The sequence below is a fragment of the Oncorhynchus keta genome, chromosome 8 (assembly GCF_023373465.1).
Source record: "Oncorhynchus keta strain PuntledgeMale-10-30-2019 chromosome 8, Oket_V2, whole genome shotgun sequence".
Classification (NCBI taxonomy): Eukaryota; Metazoa; Chordata; class Actinopteri; order Salmoniformes; family Salmonidae; genus Oncorhynchus; species Oncorhynchus keta.
Window position 1 is genome coordinate 27,686,778 of NC_068428.1, and position 20,442 is coordinate 27,707,219.

The following is a 20,442-nucleotide window of genomic DNA, read 5'->3' on the forward strand; positions in this document are numbered from 1 at the left end:
TCTTTCGATTGTTTTCAGTTAGAAGTTTGAGCTTCCTTCCTTTCTCTCTCACCCGCTCTCTCTCAATGGTCTGCCTCATCCAACTAGCAATTACTCCCACAGCCCCTCTTTACGTGGGGCTAACTACCCTCACCTCCCCCTGTCATGTAGAACACAGACCACCGCAATGTAGTGGACATCTGATGCCGCCCTTTTATTTAAGACCTGGCAGGAACAAGGCAAATCAGTTGCTAGGTGTTAGTTCACTGTCACGTCAGTCCAGTGAATTACCACTTAATGGTCTATTTGTAAGGATTCACATCCGATTCAGATCAGATTGGGAAATTCATTTGTTCATGTGCTTAAAAATGATGTACATAAAACACAGCAAACAACACAATATAATTCATTTAAACTAGTCATGGTCTTCCATTTAGTGTGTTAGAGCAGGGTCTGGAACAAAAGCCAGTTTAGTAGAGTCGGGTGTGTGCAAGTGGAACCAGTGTAGTAGTCGGGTGTGTGTAAGCGGAACCAGCGTAGTAGAGTCGGGAGTGTGTTCCATATGACTGAATTAACCTTTTTTTTTCCCTTCTCTGGTTCCAGGTCACATGAAGAGGAAAACGCGTCGGCGGCCATCTTGGGGGCGGGGCATCATCAGGAAGAAGAAGATCTATAAGAAGGGAATGGAGGAAGAGGAGGATGAAGGTGTGGAGCCTGAGCCAGAGAGCCTGAGCCAGGATGAAGACTCTTCCTGCGACACCATGGACCCTCAGCCCAACGGACACCACACACACCCTCACACACAAAGCATCTCCATGGAGGAAGAGCACTCCAACGCGGCACCTAGGGGCCGGAGCACAGAGACTGAGACACAGGGGGAGAGCAGCACAGGGACAGGGCCCAAGAAAGAAGAGACACCGGCTACAGACGACAAAGCCAAATCCACCTCCACAGACAAAGAACTCCAGTCTAAAAGCGAGTCTTCCCCATCTGAAAGGGAAGAGTCTTATTGTAAAGACGAGGAGCCTCAAGCCCAGGACAAGTTGATCCAGTCTGAAGGTGAGGGGTCTAAACATGAAGATCTCCAGTCTAAAGATAAGGGTACCCGGGCCGATGGCGAGAATCCCCAAGACCAGCCTGATGATCCCCAGGCGAAACACAAGGAGGCCCAGTCCAAGGCTGAGCAGCATTTGTCAGCCCCTAAGACGGCCACAGCGCCCTCTGTCCCTCGGGAGGAGTGTGTGAATGGGGATGAGTCCTTGGACAGCTTGGACTCGCAGGCCCTCAAGAGCTCTGAGACAGAGGAAGGTCCTACAGAGGGCACAGGTGAGGGGGCGGAGGGGAAAGATATGTCTGCAAAGAGCAGAGGTATTCAGGAGCGCCCTCCTCAGGACGGGAGGAAAGGAGGCATGGAGACTGGCGAGGAGGAGCATGAGCAGGATAGAGAAGGTACTGAGAGTTTATCTGTGGCGAACTTCTACCTACTCCTAGAATCCTGACTTGATATATGCTAAATATATCTGTCTAACTTTGACTAATATTTCATCATGTCAATGGGTTAATTTGAGTTACTCTGAGTTACTTGTACAGATGATCCGTTCTGATCTTTCCCCCAGAGAGCACCAGACAACCTAGAAACACATCCACAGATTTTAACAGGCAGTCTAACCTCAAAAGACTTACACTGAGTTTGCTTGTAAAATGACAGGACATGAATAATCCCAGAAGTATGGCATGTGAAATGTTTTCCTTTAGTCTACAGACAGCCTATTTCAATTAAACCCTCAAAAGCTGCTGAGGTTGTGTACCTTTGTAGAATATCCAAAACAACTCTCGATTTATTCTCAAAAAAAGGTTTTATTGTGAAAAATGTCACAAGGTTGGCTCTTTTCTCCCTCTCACATTTTTTCTTTGGCCTTGGACCGTTTGCCATTGATTTAGTGGCGTGTAGTGTCTGGGACAAGTGTGAGTTTGTGTGTGTGCGGTGTCTGGGACAAGCCAATAGGCCTGTCTGTGTGTGCGTGTGTGATAAGCCAATATGCCTGTGTGTGTGATTAACGACTCAGGACTGTGGATTGGAAGCCCTGAGCTACTGGGTGATTTGGGAGGCCTGGAGTATTAGTGGTGGCTGGATCCTACAGACAGTGTATTACCACTCAGGCTGGTAAACTAGAAGCCAGCGGATCACAGGCTGTGTATGTAGCGGGCCAGCTATTCTTGTTCTCTTTGGTTGTCAGGCCTTTGCTTCAATTCAAACAAGCCCTGGTTTGTGAATAGGCTTTGTCATATGGTATGTTCTCCTAACCTACCTGGTTAATGATGGTATATAAACAATTATAGGCCAAAGGTGATTGTAGGTGGGCTGTCGTTTACCTGTTCTCTCTTTCTGTTTCAAGGCGTGTCCAAGGGAAGGAAGAGTCAATCAGAGCAGTCGAAGGGTTCGGCTGACATAACAGAGGAAGAGTCTCCACAGATCCCTCCCACTCCGCCACCTCCACTAGTGGTCGATCACCAGCGACTCACAGTAAGTGTTGTGTGGCCATGTTCTGTCTCATGCTGATGAGAGGGGAGGTGGGGGATTGAGGAGGGGAGGCGTAGAGGACAACATGGGGATTGAAGGAAGGAAAGAGAGTGATTGGGAGGTGGAGGATGGGGGACTCAATCATGGGAGACTGGCCCCTAATCCTCCCCAGGATTCAGGCCTCTCTGGTGCTGCTGGTGTCACTCTCTTCCTTCTCAGATGGATGCTCCTGATTTCTTAGACTAATATCGTCTCCTCTCGGAGAACCCAGTCTCCCCTCTCTCTCTGTGTGTTCTACGAGACACACTTTAAATCCCTGTCATCCCAGAGAGGACCGATCCAATTTAAGTGGCAGACAGCAGTGCATCTCTGATTCAACTCCGCGTCTTCACTCAATCAACAGGTGTTGTTTCTTCCATACAGCCATTTCAAGAACGCAGACAGGACATGACTCAAACATGAGGCATTCTGCGCTTTCTACTCTCCAGCTACCCGCTCCGGCAAGTTGGTCTCCGAATTGATTGACAGGATAGGAAAGAGAATATGGGCAGCGGTTTCCAGACACTTTACACAGTCACGCTTATGTTCCACCTAATTCCCTGGGTGTAAATTGGGGCAGTGCTCTTTTTTTACTCCTTTCGCTCTCTTCTCTCTACCGACCGACCAAACGGCCCTGGTAAGAACAGGAAGAAGCAGCATGGTTGTAGTCTAATTGGTGTAAAATAAGTGCTCTCCATCCCTGTGTTTTCTCTTCCTCCATCCCTATATCCCACTGTGACATCACCCACATCCCCTGCTATCAAAGCGTTATCTCCCCTTGGTTACCCTTGCCCCAGGGGGTAACAGAGATTGAGGGGTGCTTGGTTTCCACCTTGCCTCTCCTGTCGCTCGTCAGTGGCGTATCAAATGATTGACGGGTCTGATCTTTCCGTCTGGTCAAAAGTGGGTCGTGTTTGGCCGATGCTCCCAATTAAAAAAATTAATAAAATAAAAAACAAATAAAAAATAGGGTGCGCCACAGTCGCGGGTGGAACCGTGGGAACGCTCCCTCCCTATGAACGCAGACTGCGCTAATCTGGAGGCTTATTTGTTCGGCCATGGAAAAAGAGGAGATATCTTTAAGACAGATTGTGAAAAGAGGGCACTGTGTATAATTGCTTTTTCATCCACCCGGCTTACGGAACAAATTGAATTTCCGGTGAGCGGGGTGAGAGTCTACATTTAAGGCTGATATCGCCACAGTGGTCGGGTAGGGCTGGCTCGCTGCCTGATACGTATTAGGAGGGGAGTGGTGTGCCACGTTCCGTTCCTCCTCTCTACTTCTCTTTCATTTATATTAATTAATTGGAGGTCTCATTACTTCTGACATTTAACTTGGATGGCAGGGCCCCTGAAATCCCTTTTGGAATTAAGCACAGCCTGGACTCTGCTAGTTCCTTCAGTCACACAGGTTCTACTAGGCAGATGGTTGTCATCAGCAGTGTTCTTCAGCCCTGCTCCTGGAAAGCTACATGGTTTGCATGCTTTTGTTACAGCCCAGCACCAACACACCTGATTCTACTAATTAGCCTACTTATTGGTGGTTAGTTGAATCTGGATGTTAATGCTGAGCTGGAAAAAGGGGGGGTCGATACAGTTGAATATCGCAACATTATTTTGGAATGATATCGATATTTGATTGCAAGTACAAACATACTTATTAGCTAGAGCTAGTCGGCTATACCCGAGACAACTCCATTTTTTGTCCTATAGCTTATTCTCCATCTTCTTGGAGAATTCCCAGCCCTTGAAAATGTGCACATCCCCGGGACCAGGTTGAAGAAACTAATGAAGCACTTTTGTTGTGCGTTACTCCCAGACCCCCTCTGTTTCATGAATAATCAGCCACACTGACAGACAGAACCTTTTCATAAGTGCCAGGGCTCCAGGCAGCGACCGTTTAGTTGCATTTTGCAACCCTTTGACTTGGCTGTGCGACCAAATCATGAGCTGGTTCCACCATTTGAAAAAGTTAGTGACAGCAGTGCCACCAGGGGAAAACGTTTGTCTTGAGCACTGAGTGACCTAGATTACAGCAGAATTATCATCTATTAGGGAATCAAATCTCATCCCATTATTTATATCCACCTCCCCAAAGAACACGCAGGCTTCGCTACAAGAGCAGGCAGGGCAATTTTCCTTAATGTGTTACGCAGCTGCAAATGTCCAGTGTGCATATATAGGCTGTCACACTGAAGAGTCTCCCCTGATGCCTAACTATTACAGCATGTCAAGATTTCCCATTTCAGAGCTGTCCGTCCACAGAAGTAGCCCCATTGTCAGTTTGTCGTCTCTGCCCATTTCCAACACTAATAACAGCAGAGAGAGCGAGACAGAACGCCTGCTAGGGGAAGAAAACTGCTTAATGGCCAGTGCCAGGAGCGAAGTGTTTTGATTGTCAATAAAAAATAAATAACTTTGAGTGCTTGCTTCCTTTTCATTTTTATTCATCGCCGTTGATGTTCTTGACAGCGTGGTCATTTGCATGTGATAACAGCTTTCCATTTGGAGGACTGGCGTTTTGAAAGGGCTTTCATCCACGTCAGGATCCAGCTACATCAGCACATCAGGAAAACGCAACACATGCGTGCGCTCACACACACACACACACACACACACACACACACACACACACACACACACACACACACACAAAAGAAAGCCGTCATTTTGCTCCTCATGTCCAAAACCACTCTCTGTGACTAGCACACACACTGCACCTAGTCCTGTTTTTCCCCCTCTCTAATGCACATTGTCAAAAGCCTTTCTCTGAGAAAGGGTGTTGAGTGGCATAATGCGTTCATTTATGTCCAAGCTGTCAGGTTGGCTCTAACTGTCTGAGGCTGTTTAGATGGAAGGAGAGGAGTGAAGAGAGTGAGTGGAAGAAGACTGGAAAGAAACCGAGGGAGAGGAGGAGGTAGAAAAGGAGTAGAGGGAGAAAAGCACGAGGGGAGAATAGATTGGAGTCCAATGTTTTCAGATAACAGCAAGCTACAGACACTACAGAGGGGTTAATTGCTGACCTCATCCACTTGTAAGTTTGTTATTGTGGCTTTAAGAACTGAGAACAACTCCAGCAATCAGTCGCTCGCTCACACACTCAAGTGTACTCTCAATATTGCACAGGAGTCACTGGAGTAACTCAGTTTCTCTGGACCCCTGCAAGGTCTGAGTCCCCTCCACTCCTAAAATAAAATGTAATGTATCACCCAGAGACAGCCACTCTCAAAGTATTGACTACCGATCGCTCTCCATGGTGCTGAAATTGTGATGTCTATGAAGCTGCATGCCTAATGATGATAGGCTTTCTATGGTGCCAGGGCTGGTACAGTGACTTCAGAAAACATTCATACCCCTTGACTTATTCCACATTTAGTTGTTACAGCCTCACTACTCCAACCTCGGCAAACAGCTCCACCCCCCCCGTAGTTCCTCACCCAAGCCTCTCCAGGTTCTCCTTTACCCAAATCCAGATAGCAGATGTTCTGAAAGAGCTGCAAAACCTGGACCCGTACAAATCAGCTGGGCTTGACAATCTGGACCCGCTATTTCTGAAACTATCTGCCGCCATTGTCGCAACCCCTATTACCAGCCTGTTCAACCTCTCTTTCATATCGTCTGAGATCCCCAAGGATTGGAAAGCTGCCGCAGTCATCCCCCTCTTCAAAGGGAGACACCCTGGACCCAAACTGCTATAGACCTATATCCATCCTGCCCTGCCTATCTAAGGTCTTGAAAGCCAAGTCAACAAACAGGTCACTGACCATCTCGAATCCCACCGTACCTTCTCCGCTGTGCAATCTGGTTTCCGAGCCGGTCACGGGTGCACCTCAGCCACACTCAAGGTACTAAACGATATCATAACCGCCATCGATAAAAGACAGTACTGTGCAGCCGTCTTCATCGACCTCGCCAAGGCTTTCGACTCTGTCAATCACCATATTCTTATCGGCAGACTCAACAGCCTCGGTTTTTCGGATGACTGCCTTGCCTGGTTCACCAATTACTTTGCAGACAGAGTTCAGTGTGTCAAATCGGAGGGCATGCTGTCCGGTCCTCTGGCAGTCTCTATGGGGTGCCACAGGGTTCAATTCTCGGGCCGACTCTTTTCTCTGTATATATCAATGATGTTGCTCTTGCTGCGGGCGATTCCCTGATCCACCTCTACGCAGACGACACCATTCTATATACTTTCGGCCCGTCATTGGACACTGTGCTATCAAACCTCAAACGAGCTTCAATGCCATACAGCACTCCTTCCGTGGCCTCCAACTGCTCTTAAACGCGAGTAAAACCAAATGCATGCTTTTCAACCGATCGCTGCCTGCACCCGCATGCCCGACTAGCATCACCACCCTGGATGGTTCCGACCTTGAATATGTGGACATCTATAAGTACCTAGGTGTCTGGCTAGACTGCAAACTCTCCTTCCAGACTCACATCAAACATCTCCAATCAAAAATCAAATCAAGAGTCGGCTTTCTATTCCGCAACAAAGCCTCCTTCACTCACGCTGCCAAGCTTACCCTGGTAAAACTGACTATCCTACCGATCCTCGACTTTGGCGATGTCATCTACAAAATGGCTTCCAACACTCTACTCAGCAAACTGGATGCAGTCTATCACAGTGCCATCCGTTTTGTCACTAAAGCACCTTATACCACCCACCACTGCGACTTGTATGCTCTAGTCGGCTGGCCCTCACTACATATCCGTCGCCAGACCCACTGGCTCCAGGTCATCTACAAGTCCATGCTAGGTAAAGCTCCGCCTTATCTCAGTTCACTGGTCACGATGGCAACACCCATCCGTAGCACGCGCTCCAGCAGGTGTATCTCACTGATCATTCCTAAAGCCAACACCTCATTTGGCCGCCTTTCGTTCCAGTACTCTGCTGCCTGTGACTGGAACGAATTGCAAAAATCGCTGAAGTTGGAGACTTATCTCCCTCACCAACTTCAAACATCAGCTATCCGAGCAGCTAACCGATCGCTGCAGCTGTACATAGTCTATAGGTAAATAGCTCACCCATTATCACCTACCTCATTCCCATACTGTTTTTATACTGTTTTTATTTATTTACTTTCCTGCTCTTTTGCACACCAATATCTCTACCTGTACATGACCATCTGATCATTTATCACTCCAGTGCTAATCTGCAAAATTGTATTATTCGCCTACCTCCTCATGCCTTTTGCACACATTGTATATAGACTGCCCATTTTTTCTACTGTGTTATTGACTTGCTAATTGTTTACTCCATGTGTAACTCTGTGTTGTCTGTTCACACTGCTATGCTTTATCTTGGCCAGGTCGCAGTTGCAAATGAGAACTTGTTCTCAACTGGCCTACCTGGTTAAATAAAGGTGAAATCATTTTTTTTTTTTTTAAACTGCTGGCTGAGGCTAGGAAAAACGGTCACTCACTACTGATAAATCCACGATAGAGAATTTCAAGGAGCATTTTTCTATGGCTGGCCATGCTTTCCACCTGGCTACCCCTAACCCGGTCAACAGCTCTGCACCCCCCACAGCAACTTGCCGAAGTACCTTCTCCGCTATGCAATCTGGTTTCCGAGCTGGTCATGGTTGCACCTCAGCCATGCTCAAGGTCCTAAACGATATCATAACCGCCATCGATAAAAGACAATACTGTGCAGCCATATTCATCGACCTGGCCAAGGCTTTCGACTCTTGTCAATCACCACATTCTTATTGGCAGACGCAACAGCCTTGGTTTCTCAAATGACTGCCTTGCCTGGTTCACCAACTACTTCTCAGAGTTCTGTTGTTCGGACCTCTGGCAGTCTCTATGGGGGTGCCACTGGGTTCAATTCTCGGGCCGACTCTTTTCTCTGTATATATCATATACTCTTATACTCTTGCAGCTGGTGATTCTCTGATCCACCTCTATGCAGACAACACCATTCTGTATACATCTGGCCCTTCTTTTTTGACACTGTTAACAAACTTCTAGATGAGCTTCAATGCCATACAACACTCCTTCCGTGGCCTCCAACTGAATGCATGCTCCTCACCTGCCCGCCCGTCTAGCATCACTACTCTAGACGGTTCTGACTTAGGTATTTGTAGATGTCCACATATTCTATGTGTCTGGTTAGACTGTAAACTCTCCTTTCTGACTCATATCAAGCATCTCCAATCCAAATTTGTTGCCAAACCCACTGGCTCCAGGTCATCTATAAGTCTTTGCTAGGTAAAGCCCCGCCTTATCTCAGCTCACTGGTCACCATAGCAGCACTCACCCGCAGCACGCACGCCAGCAGGTATATTTCCCTGGTCACCCCCGAAGCCAACTCCTCCTTTGGCCCGCCTTTCCTTCCAGTTCTCTGCTGCCAATGACTGGAACGAATTGCTAAAATCACATGTCCCTCACTAACTTTAAGCATCAGCGTTCCGAGCAGCTTACATTGCACCTGTACACAGCCCATCTGTAAATAGCCCACCCAACTATCTCATCCCCATACTGTTATTTATATGCTCCTTTGCACCCCAGTATCTCTACTTGCACATGCATCTTCTACTCATCTATCACTCCAGTGTTTAATTGCGAAATTGTAATTATTTCGCCACTATGGCCTATTTATTGCCTTACCTCCCAAATCTTACTTCATTTGCACACACTGTATATAGACTTTTATATTGTGTTATTGACTGTACGTTTGTTTATTCCATGTGTAACTCTGTGTTGTTGTATGTGTCGAACTGCTTTGCTTTATCTTGGCCAGCTCGCAGTTGTAAATGATAACTTGTTCTCAACTGGCCTACCTGGTTAAATAAAGGTGAAATAAAATAAATATATTAAGTACAGTGGGGCAAAAACATATTTAGTCAGCCACCAATTGTGCAAGTTCTCCTACTTAAAAAGATTAGAGAGGCCTGTAATTTTCATTATAGGTACACTTCAATTATGACCGACAAAATGAGAGAAAAAACAATAAATCACACTGTAGGATTTTTAATGAATTTATTTGCAAATTATGGTGGAAAATAAGTATTTGGTCACCTACAAACAAGCAAGATTTCTGGCTCTCACAGACCTGTAACTTCATCTTTAAGAGGCTCCTCTGTCCTCCACTCGTTACCTGTATTAATGGCACCTGTTTGAACTTGTTATCAGTATAAAAGACACCTGTCCACAAACAGTCACACTCCAAACTCCACTATGGCCAAGACCAAAGAGCTGTTAAAGGACACCAGAAACAAAATTGTAGACCTGCACCAGGCTGGGAAGACTGAATCTGCAATAGGTAAGCAGCTTGGTTTGAAGAAATCAACTGTGGGAGCAATTGTTAGGAAATGGAAGACATACAAGACCACTGATAATCTCCCTCGATCTGGGGCTCCACGCAAGATCTCACCCCGTGGGGTCCAAATGATCACAAGAACGGTGAGCAAAAATCCCAGAACCACACGGGGGGACCTAGTGAATGACTTGCAGAGAGCTGGGACCAAAGTAACAAAGCCTACCATAAGTAACACACTACGCCGCCAGGGACTCAAATCCTTCAGTGCCAGACTTGTCCCCCTGCTTAAGCCAGTACATGTCCAGGCCCATCTGAAGTTTGCTAGAGAGCATTTGGATGATCCAGAAGAAGATTGGGAGAATGTCATATGGTCAGTTGAAACCAAAATATAACTTTTTGGTAAAAACTCAACTCGTCGTGTTTGGTGGACAAAGAATGCTGAGATGCATCCAAAGAACACCATACCTACTGTGAAGCATGGGGGTGGAAACATCATGCTTTGGGGCTGTTTTTCTGCAAAGGGACCAGGATGACTGATCCGTGTAAAGGAAAGAATGAATGGGGCCATGTATCGTGAGATTTTGAGTGAAAACCTCCTTCCATCAGCAAGGGCATTGAAGGTGAAACGTGGCTGGGTCTTTGAGCATGATAATGATCCCAAACACACCGCCCGGGCAACACAGGAGTGGCTTCGTAAGAAGCATTTCAAGGTCCTGGAGTGGCCTAGCCAGTCTCCAGATCTCAACCCCATAGAAAATCTTCGGAGGGAGTTGAAAGTCCGTGTTGCCCAGCCACAGCCCCAAAACATCACTGCTCTAGAGGAGATCTGCATGGAGGAATGGGCCAAAATACCAGCAACAGTGTGTGAAAACCTTGTGAAGACTTAAAGAAAATGCTTGACCTTTGTCATTGCCAACAAAGGGTGTATAACAAAGTATTGAGATAAACTTTTGTTATTCACAAAATACTTATTTTCCACCATAATTTGCAAATAAATTAATTAAAAATCCTACAATGTGATTTTCTGGATTTTTTTTCTTCTCATTTTGTCTGTCATAGTTGAAGTGTACCTATGATGAAAATTACAGGCCTCTCATCTTTTTAAGTGGGAGAACTTGCACAATTGGTGGCTGACTAAATACTTTTTGCCCCACACTATGTCCAGTGATCTCAAAGCATCAGCACATGATCATGATGTATTCACTCCTTCACTTTCATAAGCATTGTAAAGGTGTTGTGAGGTGAAAGGTTATCAGGTGTTTGGTGTGGCAACCTGGTTCCAAGTAAGGGATCATCACTGATTAAGGGCTGGTGTTGAGTATCAATGCTAGCTAACATATACACTGCTCAAAAAAAAATAAAGGAAACACTAAAATAACATCCTAGATCTGAATGAATGAAATATTCTTTAATACTTTTTCTTTACATAGTTGAATATGCTGACAACAAAATCACACAAATTATCAATGGAAATCAAATTTATCAACCCATGGAGGTCTGGCTTTGGAGTCGCACTCAAAATTAAAGTGGAAAACCACACTACAGGCTGATCCAACTTTGATGTAATGTCCTTAAAACAAGTCAAAATGAGTCTCAGTAGTGTGCGTGGCCTCCACGTGCCTGTATGACCTCCCTACAACGTCTGGGCATGCTCCTGATGAGGTGGCGGATGGTCTCCTGAGGGATCTCCTCCCAGACCTGGACTAAAGCATCCACCAACTCCTGGACAGTTTGTGGTGCAACGTGGCGTTGGTGGATGGAGCGAGACATGATGTCCCAGATGTGCTCAATTGGATTCAGGTCTGGGGAACGGGCGGGCCAGTCCATAGCATCAATGCCTTCCTCTTGCAGGAACTGCTGACACACTCCAGCAACATGAGGTCTCGCATTGTCTTGCATTAGGAGGAACCCAGGGCCAACCGCACCAGCATATGGTCTCACAAGGGGTCTGAGGATCTCATCCCGGTAACTAATGGCAGTCAGGCTACGTCTGGCGAGCACATGGAGGGCTGTGCGGCCCCCCAAAGAAATGCCACCCCACACCATGACTGACCCACCGCCAAACCGGTCATGCTGGAGGATGTTGCAGGCAGCAGAATGTTCTCCACGGCGTCTCCAGACTTTCACATCTGTCACATGTGCTCAGTGTGAACCTGCTTTCATCTGTGAAGAGCACAGGGCGCCAGTGGTGAATTTGCCAATTTTGGTGTTCTCTGGCAAAATTGGTGGGGGTTGGGCTGTAAGCACACCTGTGGACGTCGGGCCCTCATACCACCCTCATGGAGTCTGTTTCCGTCCGTTTGAGCAGACACATGCACATTTGTGGCCTGCTGGAGGTCATTTTGCAGGGCTCTGGCAGTGCTCCTCATGCTCCTCCTTGCACAAAAAAAGTGGTCTGTGGTTATCACCTGCAGAACCACTCCTTTATTGGGGGTGTCTTGCAAATTGCCTATCATTTCCACCTGTTGTCTATTCCATTTGCACAACAGCATGTGAAACTTATTGTCAATCAGTGTTGCTTCCTAAGTGGACAGTTTGATTTCACAGAAGTGTGATTGACTTGGAGTTACATTGTGTTGTTTAAGTGTTCCCTTTACTTTTTTGAGCAGTGTAAATATATACACTAATAACCACAGGCTCTGCAGGGTGAGATATTTATGCCAATGTAACACTAACTGTTAACACACATTGAAGTCATCAGCTCTCCAGTTCAAAGCGTTCACACCCCAGGCTGTGGTTATTTCTGTACCCTGGCATAAGCTGTGCCTTGGTCTCCATTTCAGAGATTCACATGGTACCGGGCTGGGCTCCAGGAGCACCAGGTGGGCATGTTTGTTACTGCTGTGTGTGTGTAGAGTTGCTATGGTGTGTGTGTTTGTAGAGGTGATGTGCTGTGCTCAGGTTCAGGTCTATGTTCTCAGAATCACAGGGAGTCTGTCAGTGGCCTCATTAGCTGCCCTTGACTGGCTGAAACACGCAGGGAACACTGTGTGTGTGTATTGAGTTGGCTGTGGGTGTGTTTGTGTGTCTGCAGGCGGGGGGTTGGTGTACTGGTGTAGTCATCTGCTTAGCATCATGCTGTGCCTGAGCTGATAGGTCAGAGGTTACCATGGCTGTGACATAAATAGTGCTTCGTCCTCCCATCTGCGTTCCTTCGCTCTGAATTTTTCCAGATTTTGTTACGTCACAGCCTTATGCTAAAATAGATTACATTTTATTGTTCCCTAATCAGTCTACACACAACACCCCATAATGACCAAGCAAAAACATTTTTGGCTAATTTATAAAAAATAAACAGATTGTGATTTGTTCTCCCGTCTGGGTTCCTTCTCTCATTCTTTAGCTCTGGCTCATGTTTTGTTATTTTCTAAGAGGGAGCATTAGCAAGAAACAGAGATGGTGAGGAAGAGGCATAGAGAAAGTGGGGGGATAGAGACGTGAGCTGTGATGGGGAGGAAGGGAGGTTGGAGTTAAATGGTCCGTGTCACAGCCCTCTTTAACAGACTGGATTACAGCTCCGATGTGTGTTGGGAGCTCACTACCTCAGGGGGCCTGCTATCCCCACCACCACACACCTTACCCCCGCTGGTACTATTGGCCTGGGCAACTGGACAGAGGCACAGCTGATTAAATCAGGCATCTAACAAGGTAAGAGGCAGAGAAGAGGGGGTGAGATTAGAAGAGTTAGAGAAGGACGGAGTGGGGAAGAAGAATAGTTGTAGATGTGGAGAGACGGGTTGAGAAAGGAGGGAGTTATTGAGACGGTATTGATGGGTAAAATAGTCATATTTTTCAGTGTGTTCTTCGAGTCACTGTGTCCTTATTTGCAATTGAACAAATAGACAAATATCACCTCACTTGAATAATCCTGACATTTCACTGAGGAACCCACACCTTGTTCTCCTGACACACACACCATTACCGTCAGGGTTTCTCTGTTTGCCTGGCGTCTAATGACTGTAAATCTAGTCGCTGTGTGATGATTTGCTATTTCAGTCTATGCATTTTGATGAGCACACACATACAGACACTGTGGCAAGCTGAGACGAAGCAGGTCAATTGAAAGGGTCTTTCACTGTCCTGAGTGTTTTAATTAAAGAAGCAAAGAAAAGTAAACACTGAGCTAATTATGATTTGCTGTAATTAGCTGTCCCTCTGATCTTAATTGCTTTTGAATATAGCTGACCTCCATTTGTGTGTTTGTGTGAGAGTTGTGCTTGTAATGTGAATGCAGGGGATGTGAGCATGTTCCCTGTTGCATTAAATATTCTACTTGTATTCTACTTGTGTGTGAACATGATTTTTCATGTCTATGGCGTGAATGTGTTGTCTAAGGCAGCTTGTCCTTTCTGATGTGTATAATGTGTGTGTATAAGGTAGAGGTCGACCAATTTTATGATTTAACGCCGATACCGATTATTGGAGGACCAAAAAAGCCGATACAGATTAATCGGACAATTTTTAAAAAATGTATTTGTAATAATGACAATTACAACAATACTGAATGAACACTTATTTTAACTTAATATAATACATCAAGCGGCAGCGTAGCCTAGTGGTTAGAGCGTTGGACTAGTAACCGGAAGGTTGCGAGTTCAAACCCCCGAGCTGACAACAGGCAGGTTAACCCACTGTTCCCAGGCCGTCATTGAAAATAAGAATGTGTTCTTGCCTGGTTAAATAAAGGTAAAATAAAAATAAAATAAAAAAAGTAAATAATGCAAAAACGAAGTGTTGGAGAAGAAAGTAAAAGTGCAATATGTGCCATGTAAGAAAGCTAACGTTTAAGTTCCTTGCTCAGAACATGAGAACATATGAAAGCTGGTGGTTCCTTTTAACATGAGACTTCAATATTCCCAGGTAAGAAGTTTTAGGTTGTAGTTATTATAGAATTATAGGACTATTTCCCTCTATACCATTTGTATTTCATTAACCTTTGACTATTGGATGTTCTTATAGGCACTTTAGTATTGCAAGTGTAACAGTATAGCTTCCATACCTCTCCTCGCCTCTACCTGGGCTCAAACCAGGAACACATCGACAACAGCCACCCTTGAAGCAGCGTTACCCATGCAGAGCAAGGGGAACAACTACTCCAAGTCTCAGAGCGAGTGACGTTTGAAACGTTATTTGCGTGCACCCCGCTAACCATTTCACATCGGTTACACCAGCCTAATCTCGGGAGTTGATAGGCTTGACGCACAATGAAGAGCTCCTGGCAAAACGCACGAAAGTGCTGTTTGAATGAATGCTTACGAGCCTGCTGCTGCCTACCACCGCTCAGTCAGATTATATTTGCAACGCAGGATACGTTAGATAAACTAGTAATATCATCAACCATCAACTAGTGATTATGATTGATTGATTGTTTTTTATAAGATAAGTTTAATGCTAGCTAGCAACTTACCTTGGTTACTGCATTCGCGTAACAGGCAGTCTCCTTTGGAGTGCAATGAGAGGCAGGTCGTTATTGCATTGGACTAGTTAACTGTAAGGTTGCAAGATTGAATCCCCCAAGCTGACAAGGTAAAAATCTGTTGTTCTGCCGCTGAACCAGGTAGTTAAACCCACCGTTCCTTGGCCGTCATTGAAAATAAGAATGTGTTCTTAACTGACTTGCCTAGTTAAATAAAGATTAAATAAAGGTGTAAAAAAATAAAATAATAATTCTCGTCCAAAAATACCGATCTCCGATTGTTATGAAAACTTGAAATCAGCCCTAATTAATCGGTCAACTTCTAGTGTGTATATAAGGTGTGTGTTCTCCTCTCCCAGGCCCTCTTGGACACAGTGGTACAGAGGAGTGAAGGCTACAGCGTGGAGCGTTTAGAGAGACTCTTCTCTCTCCTCAGTCAGTGCATCTACCAACACCGCCTGGACTACGACAAGACACTGCTACTGGAGGTTAGACAAACACACACGCATGCCACTACAGACACGTCGCTTACAGACACACCGCTACAGACACGCCGCTTACAGACACGCCGCTTACAGACACGCCGCTTACAGACGCGCGCTTAGACGCGCCACGCCGCTTACAGACGCGCCGCTTACAGACGCGCGCTTACAGACGCGCCGCTTACAGACACGCCGCTTACAGACACGCCACTACAGACACGCCGCTACAGACACAGACACGCCGCTTACAGACACGCCGCTACAGACACGCCACTTACAGACACGCCGCTACAGACACGCCGCTTACAGACACGCCACTTACAGACACGCCGCTTACAGACACGCCGCTTACAGACACGCCGCTACAGACACGCCGCTACAGACACGCCGCTACAGACACGCCGCTACAGACACGCCGCACAGACACGCCGCTACAGACACGCCGCTACAGACACTCCGCTTACAGACACGCCGCTTACAGACACTCCGCTACAGACACGCCGCTTACAGACACTCCGCTTACAGACACGCCGCTTACAGACACGCCGCTACAGACACGCCGCTTACAGACACTCCGCTACAGACACGCCGCTTACAGACACTCCGCTACAGACACGCCGCTTACAGACACGCCGCTTACAGACACTCCGCTACAGACACGCCGCTTACAGACACTGCGCTACAGACACGCCGCTTACAGACACGCCGCTACAGACACGCCGCTTACAGACACGCCGCTTACAGACACGCCGCTACAGACACGCCGCTACAGACACGCCCCTTACAGACACGCCGCTACAGACACGCCGCTACAGACACGCCCCTTACAGACACGCCGCTTACAGACACGCCACTTACAGACGCTCCGCTTACAGACACGCCGCTACAGACACGCCGCTACAGACACGCCGCTACAGACACGCCGCTTACAGACACTCCGCTACAGACACGCCGCTTACAGACACGCCGCTACAGACACGCCGCTTACAGACACTCCGCTTACAGACACGCCGCTTACAGACACGCCGCTACAGACACGCCGCTACAGACACGCCGCTAGACACGCCGCTTACAGACACGCCGCTACAGACACTCCGCTACAGACACGCCGCTTACAGACACGCCGCTTACAGACACGCCGCTTACAGACACGCCGCTCCAGACGCTTACAGACACGCCGCTTACAGACACGCCGCTTACAGACACTCCGCTTACAGACACGCCGCTACAGACACGCCGCTACAGACACGCCGCTTACAGACACGCCGCTACAGACACGCCGCTTACAGACACTCCGCTACAGACACGCCGCTTACAGACACGCCGCTACAGACACTCCGCTACAGACACGCCGCTTACAGACACTGCCGCTACAGACACGCCGCTTACAGACACGCCGCTACAGACACGCCGCTTACAGACACGCCGCTTACAGACACGCCGCTACAGACACGCCGCTACAGACACGCCGCTTACAGACACGCCGCTACAGACACGCCGCTACAGACACGCCGCTTACAGACACGCCGCTACAGACACGCCGCTACAGACACGCCGCTACAGACACGCCGCTACAGACACGCCGCTACAGACACGCCGCTACAGACACGCCGCTACAGACACGCCGCTACAGACACCCCGCTACAGACACGCCGCTACAGACACGCCGCTACAGACACGCCGCTACAGACACGCCGCTTACAGACACGCCGCTACAGACACGCCGCTTACAGACACGCCGCTACAGACACGCCGCTACAGACACGCCGCTTACAGACACGCCGCTTACAGACACGCCGCTTACAGACACGCCGCTACAGACACGCCGCTACAGACACGCCGCTACAGACACGCCGCTACAGACACGCCGCTTACAGACACAGCTACAGACACGCCGCTACAGACACGCCGCTTACAGACGCGCCGCTACAGACGCGCCGCTACAGACGCGCCGCTACAGACACGCCGCTACAGACACGCCGCTTACAGACACAGCTACAGACACGCCGCTACAGACACGCCGCTTACAGACACGCCGCTACAGACACGCCGCTACAGACACGCCGCTTACAGACACGCCGCTTACAGACACGCCGCTACAGACACAGCTACAGACACGCCGCTACAGACGCGCCGCTTACAGACACGCCGCTACAGACACGCACAGACACGCCGCTTACAGACACGCCGCTACAGACACGCCGCTTACAGACACGCCGCTACAGACACGCCGCTTACAGACACGCCGCTTACAGACACGCCGCTTACAGACACGCCGCTTACAGACACGCCGCTACAGACACGCCGCTTACAGACACGCCGCTTACAGACACGCCGCTTACAGACACGCCGCTTACAGACACGCCGCTACAGACACGCCGCTTACAGACACGCCGCTTACAGACACGCCGCTTACAGACACGCCGCTTACAGACACGCCGCTTACAGACACGCCGCTACAGACACGCCGGCTACAGACACGCCGCTACAGACACGCCGCTCCGACTTACAGACACGCCGCTACAGACACGCCGCTTACAGACACGCCGCTTACAGACACGCCGCTACAGACACGCCGCTTACAGACACGCCGCTACAGACACGCCGCTACAGACACGCCGCTTACAGACACTCCGCTTACAGACACGCCGCTTACAGACACGCCGCTTACAGACACGCCGCTACAGACACGCCGCTTACAGACACGCCGCTTACAGACACAGCTACAGACACGCCGCTACAGACACTCCGCTTACAGACACGCCGCTACAGACACGCCGCTACAGACACAGCTACAGACACGCCGCTACAGACGCGCCGCTTACAGACGCGCCGCTACAGACGCGCCGCTTACAGACCCGCCGCTTACAGACGCGCCGCTTACAGACACGCCGCTTACAGACACGCCGCTTACAGACACGCCGCTACAGACACGCCGCTACAGACACGCCGCTTACAGACACGCCGCTACAGACACGCCGCTACAGACACGCCGCTACAGACACGCCGCTTACAGACACTCCGCTTACAGACACTCCGCTTACAGACACGCCGCTTACAGACACGCCGCTTACAGACACGCCGCTTACAGACACGCCGCTTACAGACACGCCGCTTACAGACACGCCGCTACAGACACGCCGCTACAGACACGCCGCTTACAGACACGCCGCTACAGACACGCCGCTTACAGACACTCCGCTACAGACACGCCGCTACAGACACGCCGCTACAGACACGCCGCTTACAGACACGCCGCTTACAGACACGCCGCTACAGACACGCCGCTTACAGACACGCCGCTTACAGACACTCCGCTTACAGACGCGCCGCTTACAGACGCGCCGCTTACAGACGCCGCTACAGACACGCCGCTTACAGACACGCCGCTACAGACACGCCGCTTACAGACACTCCGCTTACAGACACTCCGCTACAGACACGCCGCTTACAGACACGCCGCTTACAGACACGCCGCTTACAGACACGCCGCCACAGACACGCCGCTTACAGACACTCCGCTACAGACACGCCGCTACAGACACGCCGCTTACAGACACGCCGCTCCAGACACGCCGCTTACAGACACGCCGCTACAGACACGCCGCTTACAGACACGCCGCTTACAGACACGCCGCTTACAGACACGCCGCTACAGACACGCCGCTACAGACACGCCGCTACAGACACGCCGCTACAGACACGCCAGCTTACAGACACGCCGCTTACAGACACGCCGCTTACAGACACGCCGCTTACAGACACGCCGCTACAGACACTCAGACACGCTTACAGACACGCCGCTACAGACACGCCGCGACACGCTTACAGACACGCCGCTTACAGACACGCCGCTTACAGACACGCCGCTTACAGACACGCCGCTTACAGACACGCCGCTTACAGACACGCCGCTACAGACACGCCGCTTACAGACACGCCGCTACAGACACGCCGCTACAGACACGCCGCTACAGACACTCCGCTACAGACACCCCGCTTACAGACACGCTCCGCTTACAGACACGCCGCTTACAGACACTCCGCACACAGACACTTACAGACACGCCGCTTACAGACACGCCGCTTACAGACACGCCGCTACAGACACGCCGCTTACAGACACGCCGCTACAGACACGCCGCTACAGACACGCCGCTTACAGACACGCCGCTTACAGACACGCCGCTACAGACACGCCGCTTACAGACACGCCGCTTACAGACACGCCGCTTACAGACACGCCGCTTACAGACACGCCGCTTACAGACACGCCGCTTACAGACACGCCGCTACAGACACGCCGCTTACAGACACCCCGCTACAGACACGCCGCTACAGACACGCCGCTACAGACACGCCGCTACAGACACGCCGCTTACAGACACGCCGCTTACAGACACGCCGCTACACAGTGCCGTGAGAAAGTATTCACACCCCACGACTTTTTACGCATTTTATGTTACAAAGTGGGATTCAAATGTATTTTTTACTTGTCCTTTTTGCCAATGATCCACACACACACTACTTTGTCAAAGTGGGGTGGGGGGAGTTTTAAATGAAAAATAAAACATATACGCATCTTCATTAGAGTCAATACATGTTAGAATCACCTGGGTAAGTCTCTAAGCTCTTTCCACACCTGGATTGTACAATGTTTGCCAATGTATTATTTTAAAAATGATTTAACCTTTGTCAAGTTGGTTGTTGATCCTTGCTTGACAGCCATTTAAGTCAA

General features: G+C 49.0%; 1 protein-coding gene across 1 annotated transcript in view; it reads left to right on the forward strand.

Moving 5' to 3' along the window:
- atad2b (ATPase family AAA domain containing 2B) overlaps positions 1-20,442 on the forward strand; it is a 155,282-nt gene that overhangs the window by 121,050 nt on the left and 13,790 nt on the right. Inside the window, exons 25-27 of the mRNA XM_052523939.1 lie at positions 583-1,428; positions 2,376-2,503; positions 15,582-15,710. Coding sequence (XP_052379899.1) covers positions 583-1,428; positions 2,376-2,503; positions 15,582-15,710 — 1,103 coding nt within the window. The remainder of the gene's footprint in view (positions 1-582; positions 1,429-2,375; positions 2,504-15,581; positions 15,711-20,442) is intronic.